At 41.6% G+C, this 22,356-nt stretch overlaps 1 protein-coding gene across 12 annotated transcripts in view; it reads left to right on the top strand.

The window, feature by feature from the left end:
* Positions 1–22,356, top strand: part of KCNMA1 (potassium calcium-activated channel subfamily M alpha 1) — a 759,662-nt gene that overhangs the window by 543,417 nt on the left and 193,889 nt on the right. For 6 of the 12 annotated variants that reach the window (XM_068255413.1, XM_068255414.1, XM_068255412.1 and 3 more), the window contains one exon: positions 9,825–9,992. The exons of the other annotated variants lie outside the window; for them this stretch is intronic. In XM_068255413.1, the coding sequence (XP_068111514.1) occupies positions 9,825–9,992 (168 nt within the window). The remainder of the gene's footprint in view (positions 1–9,824; positions 9,993–22,356) is intronic. 12 annotated transcript variants of the gene reach the window in all.

Below are 22,356 nucleotides of genomic sequence, written 5' to 3'. Positions count from 1 at the left end.
TATTTCATCCTAAATAAAGCAGTTAGGTTTGTCAATATTTAGTTGCAGATGTGTAGATGAGCAGAAAATGGGTGGAGCAGACTGCAGCCACTGCTGATATAAATTTCCCAGCATGCATCTTGGTAATAACTATTTCATATACTTAATCAAATGAGCCCAATTACATTTTTTAGCATTTTACCTCCATAAAAAGGTAAGGAAAATGACCTAGTTAAAGCTAAGTAACAACTAATTTTTCCCACTCATGATATATGGACAGTTAAATTCCTGAGAAGCAATCCATTTTATAGACATTTGCTCTAAGTGACAGGTTTGCTTTAACTTCAAGGGGAATAAAAACGTTTTAATTTCTATTTAATGACCATTTTTTTTCTCATTTCTTTCATGTGTTCCTCCTTTTTATCTTCTTTCTTTGCTGCATTTGGGTAAATCTCTTATTAGTTATGTATTGTGAGTACATATAGAATTTCCTGCCTGTGTTTACCAGTTCTCTGCTGCAGGGGCTAGTTGGTCCCTTTGGTGGTAGAGCCAGGTCTTACTGTGTGTCACATCACCAAATTCCTGTGCATGCATCTTTGTATTAACACCAATGTGTATTGTAATGGTGCACAAAATACAGCAGTTTAATATTCCTTTGAAGTTGCAGATAGGCTATCATACATATTATAAATGGATAGGCGTCATTTACCCCTAAGGTTACAGTCTGATTTACTACGTAGAAAATCACTTTACCAGCACTGACTTCTGTCACTTGATCTGTTAAAGAAAACCTGAAATGACTGGAATATGTATGGTAGTTGCTATTCAAACTATCCATGGCTGTTGAGCTAATTATCTGCATTTATTAATGATTTCTGTATCACTGACCCAGAACAAGAATGCAGATCAGATGTTCTGATTCCACTGACTGCCCCTTTCATGCAGCTTTATAACTCGTAAACTACTAAAGCCATACTATCCAGGCATGTATGAGTAAATTTCAGCTTCATATTCTTCTCACTTCAGGTAGCCTTTAATCTGTTCAGCTATAATGATATTTAAATCAGCAAAATAACTGATAACGAATTCTGTTTTTGATGCCTGACTGCTTCCTTACATCTCTTAGACTTCACATTCATATATACTATATTGTAACATACAGGTCATAGTTGAAAGTCATAAGGCATGCAGTTAACTTTTAGCTACTATGTATTAGTGGTGGAACTTGGAATTTAAGGTGGAATGCATTGAAGTGAAAGGGGTAGGTAGAATTTGGGTGATCCCGTCCTTCCCTTTGTCTTTAGTGTATTCTCTCTTAAGTTTACTATTAATGTCACCACTTATTCATGTGAGTAACTTTTTATTTATCTTTTTATTTTTATTTTTCAACTTACATTCACAGTGTCAGTAAATGAATAGGGTTGGGAAGTTGCTGAACTTTCCAGTTAATAAGTTGTAAAATTGACCTGTATCTACTTCCTTTTGTAAATGACTTCCACTAGTGTAAAGCAGTCCAATACTGGTGTGTTACCAATGTGCTGCCTACGTTAGTTCAGTATATGCACAGTGCTTTTTTAAGTGAAGACTTTGCCTAAAAAAAACAACAACAAAAAAATATACTAACATGCATGCGGCCTTTGGCCTCACGGAACACCTAACAAGCTCTATATTAGTGGATGGAACATTTCATGTTAAAATAGGAAATGTTGGCTAATTTTAAGCAAGAAATGTTAGGTATTTGTAAAGTTGCAATTTATTTCCATTAGAAAGTACATATTAAATATGGCTGTCCTGCAAATCATACAAGCAACACAGACACGTTCCTTTTACTCCAGATTTATGCAAAGCTCTCTGTGATGCCAGAATTCCACTATGCAAGCAAGACAACAGATAGCAAAGCTTAGCTGACTACTTCACCACTACTTTGCCTGCACCTTCATGACAACATCAGTGTATGAGTGTCATTCAGAAGAGCTATCTTTATTCTCCTCAGCAAGCAGTCAAATATAAGATTGCCCTGGAGAAGTCTGAAAACTCGAGACAGGAAAGACTTGGCTAAATGAGGCCTGGAATTTCTTTCTGTATTGCATGATAATCATACTTCAATGATTTGACATGCATATTATCTCACCAATACACTAGCGAGTAAATATTCATGTAGTCTGTTGTTGTTCTATGAAAGGTGTGCTGCAGGTGCAAGTGGAAGTGGCAATAGACCAATGTCTGCTTTACTTACAGCTGCCTTTCCCAATCATGCTGCTGTATTTTAAGTCCAGTGAAGCCATTCTGTGACACATCTCCGTTATTGTGTGCCCATACATGTTATAATTAATAGTAGTGACATGATAATTTATATATATATTCTTATATATATATTATACCTATTCCATTAAAGATATCCGTGGGTGCACTGTATGTGTATATGTAGTGCGTTTCAGATGCATTTGTCTCATTGATTCTTCAATATCTGTCATTCGAGCGCAGATGAAAACAGTGGGTCTCATTTATCAAAGTGTCTGAAGAAAGAAAACTGTCTCAAACGGTCCTCATAGCAGCCAGTTGGATTCTCCCCCTCAGTCCCCCACTTTGCATCAGGAGAGTTAAAATGGAACTCCAAGAAAAAAACATTTTAACTTTCAAATGTGGATCTAGTGTGTACAGGTAGATAGGGTAAAGAGAATGCATACACCTGAAACTGCTTATTTTTTGCCTGACTCTTATGCATCTCATGTCCCAGTCAGTGCTTTGTAGGCTTGCGGATGTGAGCAGAATGATACACATCACCCCTCTACACACTTTCTGAAAAGCACTGCCACTCAAATACACAGACTTGTGAGGCTTGTTCTTACATTTTTCCTAAAGAAGCGTAGGATCATTTTTTTTTTATTTCAAACATTTTTTTTTTTTGCTGTGGACATCAAAGACTGTCTGAAGCAGTTCTTCCCTCAGAGGATTCAGTAAATGAGACCTAATGTGTGATATACCATACATGTTGTATGCAAAGTACTGCTTTGACAAAAAAAAATGAAATCTGTTATGTGCTGCATCTTCTGTTTTGCATTGAATGTTTAAGGGTGCCTTGGCTGCAGTAGTTGTAGATTGATTTGGCACCTGTATATATAGTGCTGGGAGCAAACCATAGCTCATCCAGGGTTAGGGTGGTTTTGGAAAGGACTTATGGTAGACAACTGTAAAGTACAAATTATTTTTATCAGTAACTACTGAATAAATACAGCACTCTAAAGTAAAGTTATAGATATAGAGGATATAGATATATGTAGGATATACCATTTTGTGGAGTAAAATGAAAATACACTTTTAAATAACCATCACAGTATACTCCTGAAATGGAGATTTATCGAATTTGTCATGGAAAGATCTAAAATAGTTCAGGAGACAGTGCGGATGATCTTCCAATATAGTTCTTCCTTACAGTTCACACTGTTCCCTTTCATCGCCTGTGGAACTGTAATGTTTATGTTTAGGATGTTGAAGAGTGTTTTTTAATCATTGTTTTTATAAAGTGAAATTGTGTATACATACATGTGAGATGTAAATTTTCTTATCAGCCATAATATATTTTACATTACATTTACAGGCTTAAGTGGAAGTCTGTGCAATAATAAAACTCTCCTTTGGAAAGAAAAGTGCATACTTAAATTCTTGTGATGCAGAAACAAATGCTTACCTCCTTTGTGGCATTAGCACTGCTGGCGGGTCCTTATTTTCTTTGTTGTAACATAGCTCTGGTATTGTGACAGCCCAAAGGATTAGGACATGCACTGTATATAGCAGATAGGGCCAAAACATCCTCCTTTGCACACTGCTAATGTCACTGTGCATTTATAAACATCGTTGGAGCCGTACCAGCCAAAGCTGCTGTCTGTGCAAAGGTGCTTTGGATCAAAGAAGAGTAGCACCTGCCAAAAAGTGTCAGTACAGTGAAGGAGGTATGTACCGTTCTTTCCACAGGTGAGTTTTCATGAATGCCTAGAGTTCTGTCTAAACTCAGTTCTGTTTGGGTCATTTATTGACATTTCACAGTAAAGTGCAATGAAGTGAATGCATGTCTGGCATCCAAGTAGATGTTATGGAGCAGAGAATTAGAAAAATAGTAAGTTCTCTGCAGGAGTGGAAGCCTGAACTGAGCAGAGTTTAATTTAACTGAATATGTTTAGTAAATCTCCACTTGAAGCAGGCAAGACTCACTCAGAACACTACACACCCTTGCAGTGGTTTACAAAGAGATATGCAGAAAAGTGAAGCTGCATTCACTTCAGATATTCAGTCATGTCCACAGAAGTTTTTATTGCCCTGAACATGACTGGATGTTTGATGCAAAGGATCTTCAGTACACTCAGGGCCGGATTTTTACTATTCATTACCCTACGTCCTTTTAAACTACCACATCTCCTGAGTCTAAAGCTACAAACACATATTGTTGCCTGTAGGCAGTACAACAGCAGAGAACATAATTGAGCGTCCTCAGGTGGGCAGGGTAAGGAAGGGTACAATGCCATCACTTAAAGATCCAATGTGCACTATGTAAATACACAATGGTAATATGGTAGGACACTTTACCATGACTATATTATGGATTAGATTGTGAGCTCATCTGAGGACAATTAGTAATATGTCTGTGTACTCTCTAAGGTACTACAGAGATGTCATCACTATATAAATACATAATAATAATAATAATAGTAACATGATAGAACATTAGACTATGACTATAGTAGGGAAAAGATTGTGAGCTCCTCTGAGGAAAGTTAGTGACGTGACAGTGTACTCTGTAAAGTACTGCAGAACATGTCAGCGCTATATCAGTACATATTAATGATAATATGGCAGGACATTAGACTATGACTATGGTAGGTATTAGATAGGGAGCGCCTCTGAGGACAGTCAGGGACATGACTATGTACTCTCTAAGAAGATGTCAGCCCTACATAAACACATAATAGTAGCACATTAGACTATGACTAAAATCAGTACTGCAATGTGTAAATGTGCACACTCGCTTAGTGACATGACTATGGGGTCTATAAAGTACAGTGAGAGAGCTGAGCACTATATAAATGCATAATAATAATAGGGGAGGGAAGGGGAATTGAGGATGGTAGTGGGAGAGGAAGAAAGGGTAGTGCAAGAAATAAACAGAGAAGCGGTTGGGGAGAGAAGGAGAAACCGGAAACCAGGGCTGCATACTTCCTCAGCAGTTCTGTTTGAAAGAAGAAGTTCAGGAACACACAAACATCCAGCATGTAGGGGAAGGGGAGGTATAGACAGATAAATGAGAGGAAGCAGGGAGAGCCTGAAAGTAGAGCAATCATGGAGGCAGCCGTCAGGGACTGGAGCATTCAAATAACTAAATTCCCTGGCAAGTGAACTTAAGAGGCCTCCCAAAGAGCTAACCCTCTATAATAATATGGGTCTCTGTGTCCCTGTGCCTGACTTCCTGTGTGTGTGTCCGTGCAGGCAAGGACGCAGAGACTGTGGAGAGCGGAGGGAGGACGGGGCCAGAAGGGGCGGGCGTGCGGGCGCGTGCACGAGCGGCGGGCATGCATGCACGAGCGGCGTGCGGGCGCGCCTGGAGGAGTGCAGGCAGACCTAGCCCGTTTTTAAACTGGCTAAGGTTACTAGTATAATTATAATATTATCCATTGGCTGCTGCAATACTCCCTGCCCTGCACTACTGACATCTCTCAGTATATGCTGAGTGCATATGGGTGTTGCAGGTTGCAGCATCCAGTGGACACAGAAAAAACTGACAGTAGCAGGAAAGCACTGCAGGAGGTCTCCATGTCTAAGTTTTTCTCCTGGTTTCAGCTGCTATCTCTGCAAGACGGGGGAAGTCCACTCCCAGCCCTCCTACTGCCCAAGTCCTGGGCCTTTGTGGCCTGTGCAGAAATCCGGCCCAGAGCATACTCCTGTTCCTTGTGCATTTCCACAGGAAAATCAACATTCCGAAGTCATTACAATTATTGATAGTGATAACTACTCCATTGCAGTATAAAACAAATCTGTATATTTTATGCAATAACATTACCTTAGCAGACACAATACTAAACAGAAAAATACCTCAAAATGTAAGGTCCAAGCACCCTGAGATGTTGTAATAATAACAATTGTAGGATTAGTAAATACATAACCAGGATGCATTTCTGAGGCTGGCAGTGACAGTGTAACTTCTCTGTGACTGGTGGTGTCTCATTTGCTGCTTTTTGTGTTGTGTGTGTGTTCTGTGATTACGTGACCTGTAATTTTCGTTAATCTGTAATCTGTGTTTCCATTGGAGAAAACGTGCCTTTTCAGCTTTGAATTTTTATTTCTGAGCTGATTTGTAATGTAATTACCCCTGCTTTTTGAGGGCCACTGAGCTACTGTTTTCAATGCTTTACCCGGAGACGATGTGATATCAGTGTAGCAGTGTATCCAGTGTAGCATTCCTATGTATGTGGGTATGCATCTGTACAGTATGTGTGCTGGTGTATATGCTGTTCCAGAAATGAGTGCTGTGTAACAATACCTGCCTGTACCTACATAATTGTGTGAGTGGTGGGATGGTGCCAGGCCCTTCATTGTCATCATAGTGCTTCTACAGCCTAGAGATACTGGCACCCTTTTATACATGAGAACTTGATCTTTATATTGCTGCTACCGTTTTGGTGAACTCTGATGTCAGTGAGGGCCTTTCTGTTTGTTTCTGTTTTTATGTCCTGTTTATTTCCTCTTGCACTTACCTTTGTACCGATTATTTCCTGCATTTTACAGCATCTTTTGGATATAACAGTCATTCATTTTGATAGAATGTACATAAATTATTTCAGTTACTGTGCATTCGATTTACTGGGTTTCTGCATTTTACTTGTACCCTTTTTCAGTAATCCCTGTGAACAGGATGTTAATTCACAGAGAGGAATGCAAATGATAACAACTGTAAAGTGTGTGAGGAATTGTCACATGGCATCAGCTGTAGTTAAGTGGAGTGTTACTTCAGACTACAATGTAAAGTGAAGCATTCTGAGCTGTCTGTTTATTTTTTTTAGTAGTTTTTGCAGGAGACTTTATATAGAGAGAAATATACACAACAGGCACACAAAGAGGGAAGAAGAGAGTGACATCAAGCATATGTATACACACACAGACACACACTAACAAACAAACAGGCACTCTCTCTCTCTTTCTCTCTCCCATGGATTTATTGCAGCTTGACAAGTGTGGATGGCTCCTATTTATAAAATAGGAGCTGTCCACTGTCCATTATGCAATGAGTGGAGAATGGGCACAAGTTTTGTTTTTCACTCTAGTAGGAACAAAGCTTAAAAAAAATATAGAGGTGATAACTTGATCCTCCCCCATAATTAAATAATTTGCTCACAAATTAAATAAAACCTGTAGCTAGCACTAGGCTAGCTAGTAAAGGTGTCTGGCACCCCCCGATCCACCGATCCAGCCAGTTTATACATTACCCAGCCTGGTTCCAGTTATCGGTGCAGCCTCCCCACACAGCTCCGGTCTTCACTATGGGGAGGATCGCACATGACGTCATGCGCAAACCCGATCCTCCCCATAGAGAGACCGGAGCTGTGCAGGGAGGCTGCGTGATCACTGGATCCAGGATGGGTAATGTATAAATGGGGGGATCGCAGGCTATCCGGGGGTGCCGGACACCTTTACTTGCTAGCCTATTGCTAGCTAAAGGTTTTACAGCCATGTGAGCAAATTATTTAATTATGGGGGACTCCTGAGGACAGAGAGTGGTATGCCCGCCTGCATACCGCTAAGGAGGTTAATACTGGAGTGATAAGATAACACTCTCACTGTAAAAAGCTTATCACTACATGTTAATAAGGCAAGCTTTACTGAATTGGCCAAGCTTGTAGAAAAACAAAAACACAGGGAGACCGGGAGCCCGATCTGGTGTAATATAGCCAGATAACTGGTAGCAACTATAAGAGATAAATATTATACTCACAAAAGTAGCTTGCTGAGAGGCAACCACTGATCAAGCAGATGGGGAAAAAAAACATCCCCACTCGGCCTTGCTTCTAGTAAAGTGATTGGTCGCAGCTCCAAGGAAAAACAGTGGGTACCTCTAGACGTTGTCCAAAGGTGCACACCCCAAGACGGGCTAGTGATACAGCAAAGGTGGTTTGGAGGCACCTGTGGTTATGCAATCTGGCTATCATACAGCAATTAGAAACTGATGATTTATAGTAGATCTTTTCCTACCTTAAAAGTAGTAATTTTCAGAGTCAAAGTAATGGTAAAAACTTATTTGGCTTTTATTAGTAATAAACACTTGACATTGCGTTTCACAGCCTGTGCCACTTCCTCAGGCCAGTAACAGTGCCTCAATGGCAGCAACGTGTCCTTGGTGCCAGTGACTGGCGCCCAGGACATACGTTGCTGCCATTGAAGTGTTTATCTTACCTAATAAAAGGCAAGTGTCCCTGCGTCCTTTCCCTGTGTCAGTGCTTTTGCGCTACTGCACATGTCCTGCACTTACAGCCGTTGGGACAGAACACAGGACGGACCAGGGGGAGGGACGACCGGGCTGGTGTGCGCACGGCGAGCAGGTGCGTGCACGCAGAGGTGACAGACCTAGAGGCCGTTTTTAAATGATTACAATGAGTACAACCTAATTAAAAGCAAAACGTTGGTAAAATCGTGTATGGTTTTGCTCCACGTTACAGCTTAATACACGAGTGCCTGAAACTAACTGCAAGAAAACTTACCGTATATCCGATATTTGGGACAAGTAAACTGTAGACACTTTTTTATCCCCTTAGTATCCTCTTAAATAGAATAATGAAAAGATGTATACTTTATAGTGAGTCTTCTGCTGGGGGTGGTTTCACCAATATCCTGTGATGCTGGAAATGCTCTCCCATCAGCTGCATGAAAACCTGGCATGAAGTTAATGTTATGAACAGGCTGCATGTGACATTCAACCTTTGTTATTATTGTGTATCATGTTTAGTGGCATTTGATATTGATTGCTGTTTGGCTTTGCTGTCCATCTATATTTGAACAATTAGGCACCTTACACTGTGCATGAAGTCAAATGGTTGGAAATGGTGAGGATTTCATTTCCATTTCATACCCTGCTAGGCCAAACTTTCTGCAGGCCTCTTGGAAATGCCAGCTACTCAGAACATAAAAGTCTTATCAGGCACAGTAGTTAACATATGCCATGTCCTTAATGAACAGCAAAATATATTGCATGGTTTGTTTCATGTTTGTGACTCTGAATTAATATTTAATGTTTGTACCTATGTGTATACATATGAATGATGGCAATTTATATCATTTTCATGTTGCTTGAGTTTTTAATTGAATATGTTTTGATCTGCCCCTCTCTTCAGCACATACAATTATTAAATAACACTTCTAAACTACTAAACTAAGCCAAGTAGTAGCATGGCTGCTTTTAATGTCCACTGATTTGCAAAGGATAAAACAGACACATATAGAACACTGTAGTCAATGTAGAAGCACTCTGTTAGCAGAGAGGCTTGCCATATTTTCAAAACCCACCATGCAGACCTGGTGGCTAGCTTTTCAAAGACCAGTTCTGCACCTTAACGTTCCCCATCTACCCCAATTATGGCTTATCCTAAACATTCCATGTTGCCAAAGCTTCCTCTACAATCTTGCATACACTGGCCCTTGTCATGGGTAGGCAAATATCCTGCTATTCATAACTGCATTGAGCTGCATCTTGTGTCAGAATATATATACATGAAAATATATATATAAGTGTCTGTCTTTCTTTCTGTACCCTGCATTAATCTACCACTCTTCCTCTCCTTTCCCTTTCATTGTAACCATGATTTTAGCCAAGATCTCCATCCGCAAGAGGCTGATGCAGGCATGTTGTTTTGGGTGCTCTGAAATAGACTGCTCTTGCATGTCAGGCACTTTACGTAGTAACATGGGGACCCTTGAACGAGCCTTCCCACTTTCTCCTGTCTCTGTTAATGATTTCTCCACCAATATTCGTGGCTGTAAGTTCTAACCATGCTGTTCCATGTATAGTGCTATGTGTGTGCCTGTGTATGTACATGTAACATTGCTCATGTGTTGTGTTATGTCTTGTGTAACCATAACCTTGTAAAAAAGGCGGATTTCTCTCTCTGCAGCAATAAACCAATTTTTTCAGGCAAGTGGGTGGTCCATGAATTCATAGCAGGTGCTAATGAATGGCCTTCCCGGAGATCTGAGAAATGTATAAAAGTTATTTTGTTTCTTTGTGTTTGATTTGAAGATCTTGCAGACGTTTCTTTGTTGTTATAAGATGAGCTTGGCATGGTCCTATCTTGGATGCAGTTGTATTGTAGTAAAAATCTTAGTTTCTTTGTATTAGACTCCATTTACAGCATGTTAAGGGCTAAAAATTCCTAGTGCTATATTCATTTCTTTTTGTCAGATCATTATAAATTATGAGCTATATATAGTATAAATTTAGTGTTTAAAGATTTGCTTTTTCAAATCCTTAAAGTGTACCTGCTAGGAGTTGTAAACAGGGACACTACTACTTAAAGCGGATTCGAGATGAAAAACTAACTATAACAAGTAACTTGTCTATATACGTTACCTAAAGCTTAGATAGTTTACACAGCAAATCTAGCTGCATATGATTGGTTATTCCTGTGATACAATGACAGCAGCCATGTTGTTTGTAAACATTACACAGAGGCAGGCTTATCTACATCTTGAGCAAAAAAACCTAATCCCCCTCCTCCTCCCTCCTCCCCTCTCCCTCTGAAATCTCTGGCTAGTAATACCTCCCCCTCTTCCTGCCCAGACTGAGCTCCCATGAGCCCTTGCTACTGTCTTAAAGTGCCTTGGCTCTCTGAAAACCTGTAGGCATGGCTTGTTTAGTTTATAGGGAATTAGAGTATTAAAACAAAAACATAAAAGTATTTGGCTTGAAGAATGCGCTATAAACAAATAGGAAAGGAACACAATTATGCAATGAGTAAAAGTTCATCTCGGATCCACTTTAAAGAGAAACTCCGACCAAAAATTGAACTTTATCCCATTCAGTAGCTGATACCTCCTTTTACATGAGAAATCTATTCCTTTTCACAAACAGACCATCAGAGGGCGCTGTATTGCTGATATTGTTGTGAAACCCCTCCCACAAAGATTCTGAGTACGTACTCTTGGCAGTTTCCTGTCTGCGAACCCTGTTGCATTGTGGGAAATAGCTGTTTACAGCTGTTTCCAACTGCCAAAACAGCAAGCAGCAGCTACATCACTTGCCAGCAGTAAAAATGTCACCATGTGATATGTCAGAATATAAATCAGGGATTTAAAATATTTTACAATGGGCAAACACTGACTAAATCATTCATACATAATTATTGTAAAAATGAAGCACTTTTTTTATTGCATTATTTTCATTGGGGTTCCTCTTTAAGTGCGGATAACATGAGGTGCCTAAACTGTTTGTTATAATTCAGACTGAGCATCTGTGTGTATGCAATTCCTTGGACTGTGTGTAGACACAAATGCCCATTATTCCCTATGAGCCACTTGCTTCCAGACCCTGATCACGGATTGTGTGCTCATGTGTGCACGGTCCCCTGTCTAGTGAAAGCCAGGTGTAGGTGTAGGTGCTTAATAGAGGTAATATATACTCATATTAGGAAGCTGCTTTTTTCGTCATTCATTTTATATTCCATGCTGATAAATACATGTAAGTAATGTTCCAACTTTGGGTAAAATATCACTATGCCGCAGATCTCCCTATAGTGTAATAAAAATACATGACCTCTTTCACCAAAACACAGCAATGTACATTGCCTGGGCTAGTATATGTACATTGCCTGGGCTAGTCTGATGCTGGTTCCTTTTGCACTCCACCCAAGTTTATTCTAGGGACATGGTAGGAAGCAGGGATGCTGCTAAGGTTTTTGTGTCCCCAAGCAGCATATACTACAGGGGTCCTTCCCCTCCGCCCAGTCAGAGGCCCCATCTCCTATAATAATAGGTAGCCAAAGCTGCCCCCCATACACACACACACACACACACACACACACACACTAAAATAGGTAGCCATCCAGTATAGGTAGAAAGCCAAAGGTGAACCTCTCTCCCCCCCAAGTATAGGTGCCACCCCCAGTATAGGTATCCTAGGGGTTGTCCCAATATAGGTAGCCAAGGTGCTGCCCTAATATAGGAAGCCAATCTGAGTATAGGAGACCACTCCCAGTATAGGTATTCAAGGGATCACCCCTTGTATAGGTAGTCATCCCCATGTAGGTGTCAGTGGGTGTATGTAGCTTCCTACTTCCTCATCCCCAGCACTCACAGACCCGCAGATCAGCGGTGACCTGAAAAAAGAATAGCAGCACACAGTAACTGTGCGGCAAACTGCAAATGCAGGAAATGAGCAATCACCTCACTTCTGCATGTGGTGTGTACCCCGCAGTCGCTGCACCACTTTCCCCTCTTTTCACTCTGCTGCTGATCAGAGGTCAATGTGTGAGTGACAGGGTGGCAGCGGCAGCTATACAAGTATACAAACACTAGGGAGGAGGGCCCTGCCAGAGGCTTACAATCTAAGGGGTGGGGGTGGAGACAATAGGTGCATCTGTTGAGAGGGTGTCTAACAGAACATATTATGGTGCTGGTGTAGGGGGTTATGCGAGCATGAAAAGGTGAGTCTTGAGAGCTTGTTTGAAGGTATTAAAGTTGAGGGCGAGTCTAATGGCTGGTGGGATCGAGTTCCAGAGAGTGGGGGCAGCCCTGGTGAAGTCCTGCACTCGTGCATGGGACTGAAATATGTGTGATGCGACTAGGCGCAGGTCATTGGAGGATGGGAGGGGGCGGGCTGGTATGTGCCTGTGGACCATATCAGAGATGTAGGTCGGGCAGGTCTTTTGCACTGATTCATAGGCCAAGCACAGGATTTTGAAACTGATCCTAAAGCTGATGGGGAGCCAGTGTAGGGCTTTACAGAGTGGAGTCATAGAGGCACTGCGATGAGAAGAATGTATCATTCTGGCTGCCGCATTAATTACCGATTGAAGTGGGGCAGTATGGTTAGAGGGGAGGCCAGACAAAAGAGAATTGCAGTAGTCTAGGTAGGAGATGACTAGGGCGTGGATAAAGAGTTTAGTGGTGTCAGGGGACAGGTAGGAGCGGATTTTGGAGATGTTGCGGAGGTGGAAGTTGCAGGATCGAGCAATACCTTGGATGTGGGGTGTAAAGGAAAGTTCAAAGTCTAGGGTAACACCTAGAGAGCGGGCTTGGGGGGTAGGGTGGATGGTAGTATTTTCGATAGTGTTGTGCAGATCTGGGAGATGTGCAGCAGTGCGGGGTGGGAATATTAGAAGCTCAGTCTTGTCCAATTTAAGCTTCAGGTACCTAGCAGCCATCCAGGAGGAAATGGATGTGAGGCAGGCGGAGACTTTGTCCATGGTAGAGGAGGAGAAATCTGGGGTGTGGAGGTATATCTGGGTGTCATCGGCATATAGGTGGTAGTTGAAGCCCATGGAAGAGATGATTTTGCCAACTGAGGCAGTATAGAGTGAGAATAGTAGTGGTCCTAGGACGGAACCTTGAGAAACACCAACTAAGAGGGGTGTAGGAGTGGATGAGGAGCCATTGAAAAATGTTGTGAAGGAGCGGTTGGAGAAGTAGGAGGAGATCCAGGCTAAGACTAGGTCCTGAATGCCCATTGACTGCAAGGAGTGCAACAATATCAAGTTAACTTAATTACAAACAACTTATTCTGAATGATTTTTATTTAATAGCAAAGTAACAAATGGATAAGAGGCCTAGTTATAAGAGAAGTTTGGGGAAACAACCCATGTGTTACTGCAGAAACACATTCTAAGGACAGGCTGTTTTTTAAATCATCTACCTTGATTTTTCCTAAGGTAGTGGTCTTAATACTTAGTTCTTCAAAGCTTCTGTGCTTGATTGCCTCAGTGCTTTATTTTACTCTTTGTGGACTCTAAAGCCACGTACATACATACGATAACGATCGTTCGCAACAAACGACGAACGATCATTTGCATATAGTTGAAAAAATGGTCGTTAGATTGCTGAAGAAAAAGGCCTCAACGATAAGATCGTTCGTTTGCAAACGATCCAGGATGTTACATAGATTTCATAGGGAGGTAACTATGCAAATCCATAAGGTCGTTTGTCAAAACGGAAAGAACGTCATTGCGGATGGACTGTAGGAAATAGGAAGTTGCGTAGTGTTCGTTCGTCAAACCAACGTTCTTTCTGTAGATTAGAGGAAATGACGTCAGAGCTATATTATAAAAGGGTTTCAATCATTACAGATATATATCTATATCTATAGATACATACAAGGAGTGCAGAATTATTAGGCAAGTTGTATTTTTGAGGAATAATTTTATTATTGAACAACAACCATGTTCTCATTAATATCAAAGCTGAATATTTTTGAAAGTAGTTTTTAGTTTGTTTTTAGTTTTCGCTATTTTAGGGGGATATCTGTGTGTGCAGGTGACTATTACTGTGCATAATTATTACGCAACTTAACAAAAAACAAATATATACCAATTTCAATTATTTATTTTTACCAGTGAAACCAATATAACATCTCAACATTCACAAATATACATTTCTGACATTCAAAAACAAAACAAAAACAAATCAGTGACCAATATAGCCACCTTTCTTTGCAAGGACACTCAAAAGCCTGCCATCCATGGATTCTGTCAGTGTTTTGATCTGTTCACCATCAACATTGCGTGCAGCAGCAACCACAGCCTCCCAGACACTGTTCAGAGAGGTGTACTGTTTTCCCTCCTTGTTGTAAATCTCACATTTTATGATGGACCACAGGTTCTCAATGGGGTTCAGATCTGGTGAACAAGGAGGCCATGTCATTCGTTTTTCTTCTTTTATACCCTTTCTTGCCAGCCACACTGTGGAGTACTTGGGCGCGTGTGATGGAGCATTGTCCTGCATGAAAATCATGTTTTTCTTGAAGGATGCAGACTTCTTCCTGTACCACTGCTTGAAAAAGGTGTCTTCCAGAAACTGGCAGTAGGACTGGGAGTTGAGCTTGACTCCATCCTCAACCTGAAAAGGCCCCACAAGCTCATCTTTGATGATACCAGCCCAAACCAGTACTCCACCTCCACCTTGCTGGCGTCTGAGTCGGACTGGAGCTCTCTGCCCTTTACCAATCCAGCCACGGGCCCATCCATCTGGCCCATCAAGACTCACTCTCATTTCATTAGTCCATAAAACCTTAGAAAAATCAGTCTTGAGATATTTCTTGGCCCAGTCTTGACGTTTCAGCTTGTGTGTCTTGTTCAGTGGTGGTCGTCTTTCAGCCTTTCTTACCTTGGCCATGTCTCTGAGTATTGCACACCTTGTGCTTTTGGGCACTCCAGTGATGTTGCAGCTCTGAAATATGGCCAAACTGGTGGCAAGTGGCATCTTGGCAGCTGCACGCTTGACTTTTCTCAGTTCATGGGCAGTTATTTTGTGCCTTGGTTTTTCCACATGCTTCTTGCGACCCTGTTGACTATTTTGAATGAAACGCTTAATGGTTCGATGATCACGCTTCAGAAGCTTTGCAATTTTAAGAGTGCTGCATCCCTCTGCAAGATATCTTACTATTTTTGACTTTCCTGAGCCTGTCAAGTCCTTCTTTTGAGGAAGTTGCCTAATAATTATGCACACCTGATATAGGGTGTTGATGTTATTAGACCACACCCCTTCTCATTACAGAGATGCACATCACCTAATATGCTTAATTGGTAGTAGGCTTTCGAGCCTATACAGCTTGGAGTAAGACAACATGCATAAAGAGGATGATGTGGTCAATATACTCATTTGCCTAATAATTCTGCACTCCCTGTACGTATACATACCATACTCACATCAATACACATACACACACACAAACACACATATACAGGATCTTCTCAAAAAATTAGCATATTGTGATAAAGTTTATTATTTTCTGTAATGTACTGATAAACATTAGACTTTCTTATATTTTAGATTCATTACACACTACTGAAGTAGTTCAAGCCTTTTATTGTTTTTCTTATTGATGATTTTGGCATACCGCTCATGAAAACCCAAATTTCCTATCTCAAAAAATTAGCATATTTCATCCGACCAATAAAAGAAAAGTGTTTTTAAAACAAAAAAAAGTCAACCTTCAAATAATTATGTTCAGTTATGCACTCAATACTTGGTCGGGAATCCTTTTGCAGAAATGACTTCTTCAATGCGGCGTAGCATGGAGGCAATCAGCCTGTGGCACTGCTCAGCTGTTATGGAGGCCCAGGATGCTTCAATAGCGGCCTTAAGCTCATCCACAGTTTTGGGTCTTGTGTCTCTCAACTTTCTCTTCACAATATCCCACAGATTCTCTATGGGGTTCAGGTCAGGAGAGTTGGCAGGCCAATTGAGCACAGTATTACCATGGTCAGTAAGCCATTTACCAGTGGTTTTGGCACTGTGAGCAGGTGCCAGGTCGTGCTGCAAAATGAAATCTTCATCTCCATAAAGCTTTTCAGCAGATGGAAGCATGAAGTGCTAGAAAATCTCCTGATAGCTATCTGCATTGACCCTGCCCTTGATAAAACACAGTGGACCAAAACCAGAAGCTGACATGGCACCCCAGACCATCACTGACTGTGGGTACTTGACACTGGACTTCAGGCATTTTGGCATTTCTCTCTCCCCAGTCTTCCTCCAGACTCTGGAACCTGGATTTCCAAATGACATATAAAAAGTTGCTTTCATCCGAAAAAAGTACTTTGGACCACTGAGCAACAGTCCAGTGCTGCTTCTCTGTAGCCCAGGCCTGGCGCTTCTGCCACTGTTTCTGGTTCAAAAGTGGGTTCATGCTTCCATCTGCTGAAAAGCTTTATGGAGATGAAGATTTCATTTTGCAGCACGACCTGGCACCTGCTTACAGTGCCAAAACCACTGGTAAATGGTTTACTAACCATGGTATTACTGTGCTCAATTGGCCTGCCAACTCTCCTGACCTGAACCCCATAGAGAATCTGTGGGATATTGTGAAGAGAAAGTTGAGAGACGCAAGACCCAACACTCTGGATAAGCTTAAGGCCGCTATCGAAGCATCCTGGGCCCGCATAACACCTGAGCAGTGCCACAGGCTGATTGCCTTCATGCCACGCCGCATTGAAGCAGTCATTTCTGCAAAAGGATTCCAGACCAAGTATTGAGTGCATAACTAAACATAATTATTTGAAGGTTGACTTTTTTTTGTTTTAAAAACACTTTTCTTTTATTGGTCGGATGAAATATGCTAATTTTTTGAGATCGGAAATTTGGGTTTTCATGAGCTGTATGCCAAAATCATCAATAAGAAAAACAATAAAAGGCTTGAACTACTTCAGTTGTGTGTAATGAATCTAAAATATATGAAAGTCTAATGTTTATCAGTACATTACAGAAAATAATGAACTTTATCACAATATGCTAATTTTTTGAGAAGATCCTGTACATCAACATATGATTTTTAGCACAAAACACATACACATCTCTGGTAATTACAAAGTATAAATGGTTTCTGTGCATGTGCTATAGTTTGGGAACAATCGTTTTGTAACAATCTCTATACACACAGGGGTTTTTATAACAATCGTCATAACAAAAAATCTGCCAGGATGGAAATTCCGTTTCAAACGATTGCGGTCGTTGAGCGTTACATTTAATGATCGTTTGCGTGTTTTTTGAAGCGATCGTTGTTTGAAATGATCGGGGAACAATCGTTTCAAACGACTATAGTCGCATGTGTGTATGCGCCTTTAGGCTCTGGCACCTCAAGGACCAGAATTTGTTTTCCCCTCCTTTCAACAGTGATCACTGTAATTGGCTTAGGGCTGGTTTACGCAACAAACTATTTTTTAAGTGCCAGTGATTTAAAAAACACTTGCTAATGTAATGCCATGTGTGTTTTCTCACTTGGATGCTGTGATTACATTAGCAATAGCATTACATTAGCAAGCGCTTTTCATATCGCTGACGTTTAGAGAAGCGCTCGTATTGTGAACCAGCCCTTACAGTGATCATGGTGTGAAATTGCTTCCTGCCTGCCGATTGGAGTGCTGAGGGGACTATAGCAGCGAAAGCGTGTGGGGACGGGAGATTGAAACCTACATCCTTGCAAAAATAAGAGGCAGTAAACAGGGTGTTGATTTCAATCAGCTGCATCAGTGGGAGGTTATCTTATAATAAAGTTCAGGCAGGCATATTCACATTCTCAAAATATGTTTTACCATACAAATAATAGAACAAAAAGAGGCACCAGGAAGGATACAATACACTAAAACAGTTTAAAAATGAGAGGTAGTGGTGGACTTACCTCCCCATGGAAGGCTTGAATTGTCTGAATCAGGCAAAACGTTTTTATTGTATTCTCCACAATATTATATTGTATTCTCCACAAAACGCGTTGTGTAGTATTTAAACCGATTTTTCAGGCAGTAAACAGGAGTAGCTATTTAGGATCTCTTACAATACAATAACATTTCTATAGCGCTTTTCTCCCATAGGACTCAAAGCGCTTAGGCTCTCTCAGATTCAGTAATTAGTAGGATGAAGTATTCACACAACAAAAGTTATATTTCTGCAAATGCCAAACTGAACAGGTGGGTTTTCAGTCTGGATTTAAACACGTCCAGGGATGGAGCTGTCCTAATCTGTTGAGGTAAGGAGTTCCAAAACGTAGGGGCAGCATGACAGAAGGCTCTGGGACCAAAAGTTTCCAAGTGGACTCTGGGTATGACTAGATTATTAGAACCTGTTGATCTGAGAATGCGGGGATTGCTACGCAGCTGCAACATATTTTTTATGTATCCAGGGCCTAGATTATTCAGGGATTTAAATGTCAGTAGGCTGATCTTTAATAGGACCCTCCATTCTATAGGTAGCCAGTGAAGGGAGTGCAGGACTGGCGTTATGTGGCAGTGACGGGGTTGGTTGGTTAGCAGTCTGGCAGCAGTATTCTGTATCAGCTGTAGGCGGTACACGACCTTTTTTGGAAGGCCAGTGTAGAGAGCATTGCAGTAGTCCAGTCGGGATGTGATGAAGGCGTGGACTAAGGTTGGCAGATCTTCTGGGGGTATGAGGTGCTTGATTTTTGCAATGTTCTTCAGGTGAAAATAGGATGATTTCACCACAGCAGAGATTTGAGTTCTGAAGTTTAAAGGGGAACTGAAGAGAGAGGTATATGGAGGCTGTCATGTGTATTTCCTTTTAATCAATACCAGTTGCCTGGCAGCCCTGCTGATCTATTTCTCTGCAGTAGTTTCTGATGAAAACCAGAAACAAGCATGCAGCTAGTCTTGTCAGATCAGACTTATAAGTCTGAACCACTGAAACACCTGATCTGCTGCATGCTTGTTCAGGGGCTATGGCTAATAGTATTAGAGGCAGAGGATCAGCAGGGCTGCCAGGCAACTGGTATTGTCTAAAAGGAAATAAACATGACAGCCTCCATATACCTCTCTCTTCAGTTCCCCTTTAAATCCCCATCAATTAGAACTCCCAGGCTACGCACATGATTAGAGCTGCGTAGATCCGTGCCTCCTATTCCCAGTGGTGAAGACTGCAAGTTAAGTTGTTTTGTTATCATGCTCTGCCCTCCAATCAGAAGGACTTCAGTTTTGTCTGCATTTAGTTTCAGCCAGTTGTCATTCATACATTTCTGTAGTTCACGTAAGCAGGCGTTTATAGTGAGAGTTGGGTCTGTCACACCAGGCTTGAAGGAAAGATATAGTTGGGTGTCGTCTGCATAGCAGTGGTATGTCAGGCCATGTTTTTGGATTAGTTTTCCCAGCAGCAACATGTAAATCGTGAAAAGCAGGGGAGAGAGGATTGAGCCCTGGGGCACCCCATACTTAAGTGATACAGGGGTGGACAGGAAGGGCCCCATAGACACTTTGTGGGTTCTGCCACTCAAGAAGGATTGGAACCACTGAAGAACTATGCCATCAATGCCGCAGTATTCCTGTAGCCTGTTTATCAAGATGTCATGGTCAACTGTATCAAAGGCTGCAGAAAGGTCTAGCAGTATGAGGATCGAGCACTCTCCTCTGTCTCTTGCCATGAGCAGGTGGTTGCATATTTGGATGAGGGCAGTTTCAGTGCTGTGGTGTTTCCTGAAGCCAGACTGGAATGGGTCATAGCTGTTGTTTTGTAGGATTTTGGCTTCTAGCTGGAGGTAAACAGCTTTTTCAATTAGCTTGCCCAGAAAGGGGAGGTTAGAGACAGGTCTGTAGCTGGTCATTGCATCTGGGTCCAGGGAGGGTTTTTTGAGGAGAGGCCTGATGATGGCTTCCTTCAGAAAAGCAGGAAATATCCCTGATTGTAAGAAACAGTTAACAATTTTTAGGAATACCGGTACGAACAGGTCGGGGCAGTTCAACATGAACTGTGTTGGGCCAGGATCCAGGTCACAGGTCGTTAGGCGGGCGTGAAGGAGGATGCTTGATGTGACTTCTTCATCAATTTCTTTGAAGTTTGACCAAGGTGTTACATTGTCTCTGCTAATGGTCTTCGGCGCTATATTAGGCTCAGATGCTGTAAGTTGGATGGCGGACCTTATAGCGGAGACTTTGTCTGTGAAGAAATGGGCAAATTGGTCACAGAGGTCCTTTGAAGACTCGATATTAAGTTTTTGACATGCCGGGTTACAGAGTTTTTCCACTGTGCGGAACAGTTGGGCTGGTTTGTTAACTGCATTTGCAATCTCTTGTGTCAGAAAGGATGATTTTTTCCCGTGATTACCTTTTGGTAGCTCTTCAAGTGGAGGATTAAGGCATGTTTGTCTTCTGGGGACTGAGATTTGCACCACAGTCTCTCAAGTTTCCAGCCTTGTCTTTTCAGCTCTTTTTTAGCGTTATCAAACCACTGTGCATGATGGTGTGGAGTAAGATATTTGGTGCACAGAGGAGCAATGGTCTCAAAGGTGGAGGACACACATTTGTTGTATTTAAACACCAGAGTATCAGGGTCCAAGCTGGTGTTAGCCCTTTTAAGCTGCGATATTTTATTTGATTCTTGACCTGGTGTTTGACAGCTGGTATTGAGAGGGAGAAGTGGATAGTGTGATGGTCTGACCAGGCAACAGGATTAATTTCCACATTGGCTATTGACAGCCCAGTATGGAATATAAGGTCCAGAGTGTGACCTTTCCTGTGAGTAGCAGAACTGATTGATTGGAGGAAGCCCAGTTCATGTAAGGCACGAGGTAGCTCTATTTCAAATTGTGAAGAGGAGTCATCCACCCATGTATTGAAATCTCCAAGAACAATCCATCTGGGGTGTTCCAGTGTTAGGTTGGATAGGACGTCTACAAGTTCCTGAAGGAAGTCTGAGTATTTTTCTGGTGGGCGGTAGATCAGCAATATGTTAATGTTTTCTCAGCTGGAAGTTGCACCCCCAAGCATTCAAACGAGTTGGTAGGACCTACAGTAAGTGGTCTGATTTTCAAAGCTGATCTAAAGCAAAGTGCAACCCCTCCTCCCCTGCGTTCTTTCCTGTTGCAGTATATCACGGAATAGTTTGTTGGCACGGCGGCCTCCAGGGTGGGGCCAACTGGTTCAGAAAGCCAGGTTTCAGTCAGGCAGGCCAGATCAGAAGACCATTAGATCATGTATGATTGCTGTTTTGTTGTTTATCGATCTGATGTTACAGAGCCTTGATGGGGCTACCCTGGGAGCTAGGGTCTGAGATTGAGGACTCCAGGACAGAACAGTCTCCAGATGTGTGGCTGTCATCTCTGCTGGATTGTGCTGGAGCTATTAGGGTTGTTGGCTGGGTGTACTCTGTAGATTTTGTCACAGAGTTATTTTGGTTCTGCAGTAAAGAACGTCTTTTCCCACGTCCTCTCGATCCTCTTTGTCTTTCTGAAGATTCCAACAGACTTAAGTAGAATTATTGTTGATTTCTTACTAAATATTTCTTGGTTGGTATACAGGGAGAAGTGCCTGTGCTGAATATTGATGTTTACACATTAGGATGGACAAGAGACAGCTCAGGGCACCTGCTGAGAAAGGCCCTATTTAGAGTCAAGGTGTGAACTTTCTCAGCTGTGGCTGGTATCCTGCAGAGATCAAAGGGCCTGTATAGACTGAATTGTCCTTACACAGAGATGTATGGATGGACAGCATGGATTTGAAAACACAGTCCTTTGTTTAGGAATTTGAAGAAATAATATATAATATATGTAGAAAAATATAGTCTATTGAGCATAGATGCTGTAGATAATCGATGAAAGTTACTCACAGGATGGGAGAGGGCGGGCACAAAGAGGCAGAAAGTCTTTAAGGTCTCAGGTCAATTCCAAGGAAGGTGTGCAGTGTTCAGCCATGTTTGATA

This window comes from Hyperolius riggenbachi, chromosome 10 (assembly GCF_040937935.1).
Source record: "Hyperolius riggenbachi isolate aHypRig1 chromosome 10, aHypRig1.pri, whole genome shotgun sequence".
Taxonomy (NCBI): domain Eukaryota; kingdom Metazoa; phylum Chordata; class Amphibia; order Anura; family Hyperoliidae; genus Hyperolius; species Hyperolius riggenbachi.
This window is presented reverse-complemented; position numbering and strand designations above follow the sequence as displayed.